Source organism: Corapipo altera, unplaced genomic scaffold (genome assembly GCF_003945725.1).
Source record: "Corapipo altera isolate COAL_440 unplaced genomic scaffold, ASM394572v1 1, whole genome shotgun sequence".
Lineage (NCBI taxonomy): Eukaryota > Metazoa > Chordata > Aves > Passeriformes > Pipridae > Corapipo > Corapipo altera.
The window spans coordinates 19,159,161-19,168,496 of record NW_020884873.1 but is presented as its reverse complement, the minus strand read 5'-3'; the positions used below and the strand labels follow the sequence as shown (position 1 = coordinate 19,168,496).

Below are 9,336 nucleotides of genomic sequence, written 5' to 3'. Positions count from 1 at the left end.
TGAGAGATAATGAGTTTACTTTGGGGTTTGTTTTGGGGTTTGATTGCAATATTTTTATGATAGGGAAGAAGGAACAGATGAATAGAAAAAAAGAAAAAAGCAAAAGTACAGCCAAAGATTCTTAAAGGTTGTGGAGAAACGGTAAAAAGAGGCAGACAGTAAAGTACCTCAGAATGAGAAATTTCTGGGGGAAAAGCAAGAGGGGAGCATGTGGGAGTCATTACAGAGAGGAAAGTGGAGGAGAGAGATGTCTGAAAGCTACCCCCCATTCCTACTGCAGCAGGACTTTTAATCTGGGGGCAGGGAGAAGAGGAGTCTGGGCCTGGAAATTAAGAATAAATAGGGTGTTCAGAGAGGATGACAACTGATCAGTATGAACACTGATGCCCTTCACCATAGCACTGAATTGAGGTCAGTGTGACCCACTCAAAGAGTGCAGTTTGCCATCTGGATGGTGCTGACTGTCTATTCCCAAGTGCAGTACTGGGGTTAGGATATTTGCCTCAACTCTGCCTGAAAGTACTTGAGACAGCTGGCACCAAAATGTCCCTCCAGTTTCACCCTTCTCAGCAGAGGACACCCGTAAAACTGTGATCAGGGAGGACCCTCAGCCTGCTACTGTTAGCACTGTAGGTTGCCCTAACCCAGTGCCCACCTTCTCTTCTCAATCCCTGAACTGTAGAGGAAGGAAGAGTCCCCCAAGAGCTTGCTAACAGTGATGCCAGTGTTTGTTGCAGAGCTCTTGTGCCTCCCAAACCCCACTGGTCTGTCCCTGTACACTCATCATCCCTAACAACGATCCTCCCCGATTGTCTGGCCCAAGACTTCATCCAGCTCCAGCTCTGGTTCCCGCTGTAACATTTTCTGCTGCAGATCAGTGTAGAAGTCAACTCCCTCAGAGACTGAAAGGAAGGCCTTGCCTCTGGGCTCATAGTAGCTGCTTATTTGCTGTAGGAAGCACTGGTGGTGCTGAGGCTGATCCTTGAAGCTCCCATCGTAGCCCTTGATGTGGTTTCTTTTGAACTCCAGTATCGTCTTGGTGTAGGTGTTGAGAGTGGTGACAGCAGAGGCCATGCAGCAGGTAAAGGAGGCCCAGGCCATGCTACCAGAGAGACACAAAAGAAGCACATGCTGTGAGAAGCCAGGTAGGGTAAGGAATTGAACACTGTAACACACCCTGATCTTCAAGGCAGAAGCTGCTGGGCATGGACATGAACTAGAATGACTAAGGTTCATAGAATTACAGTTCTTGGGGGTCATCTCACCACAAGATCCTTCTTAGATCAGTGGGTTAAATGTAGGTCATCCCTGTCACAGGGAAGGGAGGGATACAGGGCAGAGGAAAAGGGCAGCAGGGACATCTGTAATTGGTCAGAGCAGGACAGCACAGCTTGGAAGCAAGTTCTGTATTACAGGGCTGCTCAGTGTCTTCCTGCACATGAGGCTTGTCTACTTGAGTGTCACCAGATCACCATGCTGACATTTGATGTCCATGGGTGGTACATGGCACTGGAGTGTTAACAGTCTTAAGAATCAGCGTGGTCATCATCAGTACAGCATTGCAAATCGAACCTACACTTTCTATGGACACTTGGAAGGCTCATCCAACTGTTTTTCAAGTCAGATATGTCATACCAGCTGTTGTTGGCTACTTTATTCTTTAGAGAAAGGCACCCTGAGCCACCTGCTTTTTGCAGCTGCTCTTCTTGGCTCATAAGTGACACCGTGGTCTATCACCCCCTTTCGCCCCTTGCTGCATGTAGTATCATCTTAAGATGACCTTGGCCTCCAGTGCAGCTGCCATTGTACAGTTGGGCCAGCACTGGAGAAGATGGTGTGACTGCTGGTTGTTGGCTGGGCAGTGTTCACATCTTTAAACATATGTCTAGATTTGGTGTTGCAGGAATAGGCCCTTTGGACATTGCTTAGTGAAGATGCCAAACCAGCATGCAACTTACTAAAACTGCAGAAAAACAAGGCATGTTTGAAAGCATCATCACAAGTGTGACACTGCCCTCTGCACACAGGGAAGAGCTGAGACCAAACAGGGCAAACCAGCAGAGGGGCAAACCTGATTAGTCAGTAGGGTTGAAGGAAATTGTTTAGGTGTGACCCTGTTGTTTTGCCAGTCCTTTGGTAGCTGCTCATTTAAGTAACTCAGCAACTGCTTATTAAAACAGGGGATAAGGCAAAGACAAGAGATTAGTAGTAGGAGAACCATATCTTTGGAAACACAGAAGGTCAGGAAAGGAGGAGGAAGCAGGTGGCATGGCTGAAGCCCAGAAGGCTGGGGAGGTCAAGATGGCTTCAGAGCTCACGTACTAGAACGCCCAGCCATAGTCCCATGAGTGTGGTCTCCAGTCCTCTGGTCCCAGATTAACAGTTGCCTGGAAGACTTGAGTGTACATCATGTGGGCCACCATGCCAAGGAGACCTGGACACAAAAGACAAAGCAAATAAGTTACAGCCGGAGCCAGAGCAGCATACTTCAGCCTTGCGTGGAAGAGGAGGCTCTCCTGCTTCTGTGTTTCCAAGCCTACAGTAATAAGCTTACCTGACAGCACCGAGGAGACAGCAGCAAAGGCATTGAGCTTCATCCCACAGACAGGATTGCCAGTATGCAGCATTTCCACTGTCAGGAGGATGAAGCTGATGAGCAGCAAGCTGATGTACAGCATCTCTGATCCCAGTGACAGCCACAGGATTCCTGCCAGGAATACAGGATGAAACCATGTTCAAGGGAAAGTACCCCCCTTTCCCAACTCAATCCTTAAAGGATGTACTTTGGGAAGAAGGGAACAAAGACAAACAACAAAGACCCAAAAGCAATTGCCCCAACCTGTGAGCAAGGACTCAAAGAGTGCTGAATGGGACAGTGTTTGTCACAGAAGATGGCTTGGCTAGTCTAGCATGGCAAAGCTGAAAAGAACTAAAATGCCATCTGTGAACAAGTCAACATTATTCATAAACAGCAAGGAGGAAAACAGGGGGGAAAAGACAGGGGAAGCTGTTGAGTATTAACATAAAACCTAGTGATCATAAATTGGCCATGAACACATCTGAACTCTAATCACAGCAATGTAAGCAAACATTTTTAACCTGGGACTCAACTAGTTAAGAACTATATGGTACATCCACAGCTTTGTCAGGACCTGGCCTCTGGAATTCAGGAAACTCCTTGCAAGCCAAATCCCCAGTTAAAATGAAACACATTCTTTGGGGTTGATAACCAGCTAGGGCAGTAATATTCACCACTCACCCTGCTTCTTGAACAGAGTGCAGGTACTTTCATGCTGGGATTTTGAGTGAGATTTAAGTGATACCACAGTGCACAGCTGAGCTCAGTTCTACAGCTGTGCAGTAGAACTTGGAGGAGAATGAGAAAAGCATTCTGTAATGTAAGGCTGTGGAAAAGCACAGGATTCACTGAGGAAGAAACATTAATCTGACAAATGAAGCAGCACTGTGAACACTACTGTTAGCAACTATTAATGGCTGTAGAGGAGACATTCAGCTGGGGAAAAGGAGTGTGAAGAAAACCCTCATTAATGTGGCACTGACTTGAATACTCAACATCATTAGTACCATAGAGTCACCCAGCTCTTTAGCAGAAATTGATGAGATGCATTCCCTGTTTAAAGGAGCTGGCTTACTTGCTGCAGCACCATAGTTCATTAGAGGTCAGACTGCCAAAAGTATTCTGGAGGTTTCAAGCACCACACGTGCAGAGAGACCTCTGCATCTGGCCTTCCGTTGTGAGGCCAGGCTCTCCACAGATGTTTTGTAATTTGGTCTTGTAATGTTGCCTATGATTTGTGGAGCTGCTCTGCACACACTCAGCTTGGCCAGCCAAGCCCAGCCCACAATCAGCAGTCACACCACCTTCTCCAGTGCTGACCCAGCTATACAATGGCAGCTGCACTGGTCATCTTAAGATGATACTATGTGAAATGATGATGATACTACATTCTTACAATTCCTCAGCATTTGTTCCAGCCCTTACTCTCATGGCTTGAATGCTGACACTGGCTCTGCACCCCAGACCTTTCCCTTCACATACGAACATCCTCTGAAATTACTTGCCTTCAGCCTCCATCTCGGAATAGTTAGCAAGCCCACACCAGTTGAAAAGCTTTCATTAAAATCTCCATAGCATATGTACACATACATTGAAGTATACTGAGGTCATCCACAGGATAATTCGAAACATGTGACAGTGACAGGAGGGATGATCTCTCCTACCCAAATGATGTTTTGTATTTGATGAGGCAAGGACTTTACCCTAAAAGGGTAACTTTCAGGTGTCCTGTTCACTTACCACAAAGTAAGAGGTGATTCAGCTTCTAGACTCACCACACTAGACTTCACCCAAACTGAAGCACTGAGTCAACACGCAGCCTACGTGGGAGGGACTGCCCTCAGGTAGCATCCACCTCTTCCCCCGGACTACAGAAAGATCACAAGCTCTGACTGGGAAACTTACCAGATGAGAAAAATCCCACATTATATGGGAGGGGGTCTGAGGTTTCCAGCACTGATTTCACAAATGGCAATGGTTTACGCAGATATCTGGGTCAAAATCTTTGCTCTTTTAGCAGCCATGAGGCCAGGATTTCATGCCTGGCTCTTTGGGAATCTGCTGTCCTCACACAGGCAAAATGTTGCGGGTCCCCCATCTCAAGTAGGCACACTGGGCAGCTACAGTGAGATATGGGGATTTGCTCTTACCTCTCTCTGCTGGTGGTGAAAGCTCAATAAAGCTGCGGCATTTCTCTTCTGAAACACAAAATCAAAGCTATTAGTTTACAAAACAATGCAGAGCACATAAGGGAAAAAAAATCTTCATCTCACTTTCTTTTCAGTGCACAGATCCAATCATCCCTGAGTCCAGCCATCAGATCTTCTCACCTCTGGTCTTTTTCTAACTATCTTTCCAGACTTTCCCTGAGGCAAAGTAGGGAAAGGCAAAGTCTGCCTGGAAAACTAGAAATTGCCTTTCCAAAAAAAAACCTTCAGCAATTCGTAAACCTTATGAGCCTCTGCTGAATATAAAAATTTGTTGCTACTCATTGACAACATTACTGATGGTCAGGTCTATTAGGAGTGTAGCTTATAACAGATTGCAGACCCACACTTCTGCTGAGGATGTGAATTCCCACTCACCCCAATCTCAGAAGAGCAGTTCTAGCACCGCTTCTCAAAGAACAAAGAAAAAAAACCAAAAACAAAAACCAAGCTTCCCACATAAAATACTTCATGACAGAGATATAAGTCCCTCTTCTGTGGCAGAGATCATACAGAAATATGATCCTATGTCCTCACGTATTAGGCATGCTATTTTGACAAATTCTGTTCATATTTGCTTTGTTTTTTGTGTTGCCCAGGCACAAACTACTGTCTTAGCTGAGGGTCCGTCATTATTATCTGTAAGTTTCTCTTCTTGCATACTGCATTACTGCATTTGAGGGTCCTCTCCTCTACTTGGCACAATATTTTCTCCCAGACATTTCCGCTTCATGTAAGAATCTCATTTTCCTAATTTCTGTCCCCAGTTCTAATCTTTCCAAATCTCCTGTGTTACTTCTGTCATCCACAGCTCTCAGGATGCTACCCAGTTTAGTGCCATCTGCAGTTCTCATTAACTTGCAGTTTGCTACTTCACCTAGAACTGTAATGAGGATATTCAGTAATGGCTCATCTAAACTGATCCTGAGATTAGCCTCAATAATGAAATCCTTTCTGCTCAAACTCCTTTTGTTCTTAGTAGCCCCTTTTATATTGTTGTTGTTGTCTATGCACTTGCTTCAAAGATGTGCCACAGTGGTTGGGTTGTACTTGATTTACAGGAAGCAGGAGACTGAGACTGACTGCGCTCTACCCCATGCTCAACCCCATGCTCTGCTGTGATCCAGATGTAACATGCTGTCTGTGTTCCTTCAGGCATTGGGGTTATCCCAGGACTGCCCAGTGGCCAGATAAGTCTTTTAGAGAAATCAGTCAAGGGATGTACTTCCATTCCCACAAGCACCATGGAAACACACCTCAACCCAAACACCCAAACCAGTCCCAAATAAACACATCTCCTTCTGCAGCCTGTCTAGAAACCCTCACAACAATTAGCAGCTTGCCCGTTAGGACACGAGAGTTTCAAGCACATTCCCTTCTGCTCCAACCCCCGCTTCTGCCTGCTTTTATTCACCAGTTATTTATTTTCAAACTCTGACAGCAACAGATAAGAAAATTAGAAATGTTCTTCTGGAACTGTGGCTTGCTTAAAGATGAGATGTTTTTCCTTGGAGAAAGCTGAAGAGAGGGCAATGGGCTCAGGGGAATGGGCCTGATGAAAGTGACTTTCATCACTATATCCTTAGATGCATATCTCTCCACTGGCCACCTTCTGGGTCAGTTCCAATCCTTGATGTGTGTGCCAGACCATAAAGAGCATCGGTGCCCTGCAGAGCATCCACCTGTAAGGGTATAGCACAGGTTCCAGCAGAAGGACTTCAGTAGATTTGGACAGGAACAAGTCAAGGGTGAAGGGAAGCACTAAAGGGTTCTCGCATGGGTTGCAAAACCAGTCTTTGGCACTTCATGATTTACAGTGCCAGTCCCAGGTGGTGAAAAATCACAAATGAAACCTGTCACAACATCACAAGAACATCTAAAACCAATTAGAATATTGCTGCTCTAATCCTCAGGTCAATTTGCCTCCTAGCTTCAGTTTCTCTGGGTTCAAATCCTCCAGGTTTTCTCTGTATCTATAAGTAGTAATTCTCTTTCTTGTTTTTATTTTTTTTTTTTTTAAGAAAAACCCAGTCTCTGTTTAATAAAACAAAACCTCTCTGTTTGGTGTTTTAAGGACAACACCAACTAATGCAGTCCTTACGGTGATAGCTAAAAATTGACAACTCTGCATAAAATCACTGTACTTAAATTTTTGAGAGGACATGCACAAATTTACCCCGGAGAGCATGAAGTAAGCTATGTGTAGGAATGGAAACGTGGGGAAAGGGAAAGGAGGGTCACTGAAGTTCCCATCAGGATGGACAATGCCATCACAAAGTCACTGCCATCACCCCCACCATTTGCATTCCACAGCCCTTGTTCCAGACTGAAGGGTACGCTAGAGACAACCATTCTCCTTTTCCCTGCTCTGTGAACATTCCAGTGAAGGACAGAAATATATCAAGCGCAGCAGTGCACAGGGCTGATGCCATCTAGGAAAATGAAGAAGACGTTTCTCCCAAGTGTTGTCAGCCTGCCACCTCTCAGTTTCAAACTCCTATGGAATAAATACAAGGGAATAAATTGTGGTTGCCTGAGCAAGACACTACCTGGCCCTTCCATGCTCTCTTCACAGGAAAGCCACATCCCTGTGTGGAAGTATCTGAAGTTAAAACGGTCATCTCCAGTCTCCCAGCTGTAGTGCACCACATCCTCGGATGAAATATTGCTCGTATCTGCATCAGATGGCATGGGGACACCGATGCACTGGGTGGCTTTGCTCTTCCCACACAAAGGTTTGGGCACTTTCTGGGTCCCGGTGCACCAGTAGCTGCCAAGCAAGGCAGTGGTGGAGAGGGTGAGAGCCAGCAGGTTCAGGATGACAGCCAGGAAAGTACGGTGTAATGGCAACCGCTTCAGCAGCTCCATCTACAACACACAAATGGGAGGGACCGTCACACCAGCCACTTGTCCCACCTAGCCTTACAAGTCCCAGCTTTTCCCAGCATGCATCTGTGGGGAGGGGTTATGAGGACTCTGTCCTCCTCACAACATCCCAACAGCTCACTTATCATGGCAGAACCATTTCTTGAAAGCCAGGGCAATGGATCAATATGTAAGCTTCGACCATTTCAAAGTATGCTGAATATCTGTAGTGGGTAAGAGAGGGTCATCCAGCAAACATAGCAGCGCTGAGTGCATTGAGGTATCTGAGGTATCTGAGCACATGAGCAAAATGAAAGAACATCATATTTACTCCATCTCAGAGATGATAGAAAAAAACTGTTAACCAGCTTCCTCAAACACCACAAGTTGCTCTGTCCAGCTAAATGAGAAATCTTGCTGCCAAGTGTCCCAAAACACTTCTTCAAGCAGTTAATTACTGACCCTATGGAGGTAGAGAGTATAGTGATTTCACAGTGGGGAAAGGCAGGAAAATGTTCCCGTATTGCTGAGGGTCGTAGGACACACATGAAAGCAGTGGCCTGCTCAGAGGAGACACCCAGCTATCCAGACCTGGCAGCTCGAGTTCAAACCCCAGAGCAGCACTTCCCACCTGAGCCCTGACTGGCACATCAGAAATCTGGTAGGGTGGTGGGATGACAGCATCTCTGCTCTCACACAGAGTGCCAAAGGTTGGGGATTTTTTATAAGAGCAACCATTATCACAAACATTCTTCCCAGTTTCATCTCATCATTAAAAGTAATTCAGAATGCAGTTTGAGAACCAGGGTCATGTGGACTTTCCCACTCAGAGGAAAGCTTAAGACCTTAGGATTCTTGCAAAACCCTTCACTGACTTCTAAGAACCCCAACCTATCACTCCATGGATTGATTAGATATCATCTACCTACACATCAACTTTCATGTAATCAACGCATGTCTCTTCCTACATGGCACTCCCTATGTTTGGCACAGCTTCATGCAGATACTCCCACTCTTTCCTATTTATGACTCAAAATCTACTTGTCCATGAATAGATTCAGTTTGTACAGACATTGCCTGCTGCTGGTCCTCTTCGCTTAACTCCGGCTGACTCACCCAACCTCGAACGTGTGAGAAAGACCCAGCATTCTGCGGACACCACTATAAATAAATTATACAAGAGCAAGCTTTGCATTGTTTGTGACTGCACCACAGCTAAAAGTGGTGCAGTTAGAACAGTATTTTCTGCTAACCAGCAAGCTTGGAAACGTGGTCAATAAAGATGGTGCTGAAGCTCCTCTTGAAAAGCAGGACTTCATTAGTATGTCATCACACTAAGCGGTACCTGACCCAGAACAGCCTCACTGAAAGCAAGAAAATACTCAGCTCCTGAAAATTTCCTGTGTTGTTTTATGCTCTGGCTTCTTTTTCCTCTTCGCCAGGGCATTTCTTTCTTGCAGCAATGGAAAAGCTGCACCCTGGTGATGGTAACATCTCAGTGATTCCATAGCTAATGACTTCTGTGATCTGAAAGCGTGTTGGATATCACCATTTTTGCAGAGCAGATACCTACTAGGACCAGTTTTTGGCTAAGGTTTGTGGCAAATTTCTCATTGAAAGTTTTTTTCAGTGGAAAATTTGGTTTATGACTGAAAAGGAAATTATAGATAAAATTGTTCTCCTGAA

The 9,336-nt window shown here is 45.4% G+C and overlaps 1 protein-coding gene across 1 annotated transcript; it reads right to left on the bottom strand.

Annotated features, from left to right (window-relative positions):
• Nucleotides 1-85: 85 nt before the first annotated feature.
• GSG1 (germ cell associated 1) lies at nucleotides 86-8,806 on the bottom strand. Its single transcript, XM_027661908.1, has 6 exons — nucleotides 8,767-8,806; nucleotides 7,335-7,653; nucleotides 4,729-4,776; nucleotides 2,555-2,707; nucleotides 2,323-2,434; nucleotides 86-1,102 (listed from the first exon to the last, which is right to left on the bottom strand). Exons 2-6 carry the CDS (start codon nucleotides 7,651-7,653, stop codon nucleotides 790-792), a joined length of 945 nt encoding a protein of 314 aa, XP_027517709.1. The 5' UTR covers nucleotides 8,767-8,806; the 3' UTR covers nucleotides 86-789.
• Between the last annotated feature and the right edge of the window lie 530 nt (nucleotides 8,807-9,336).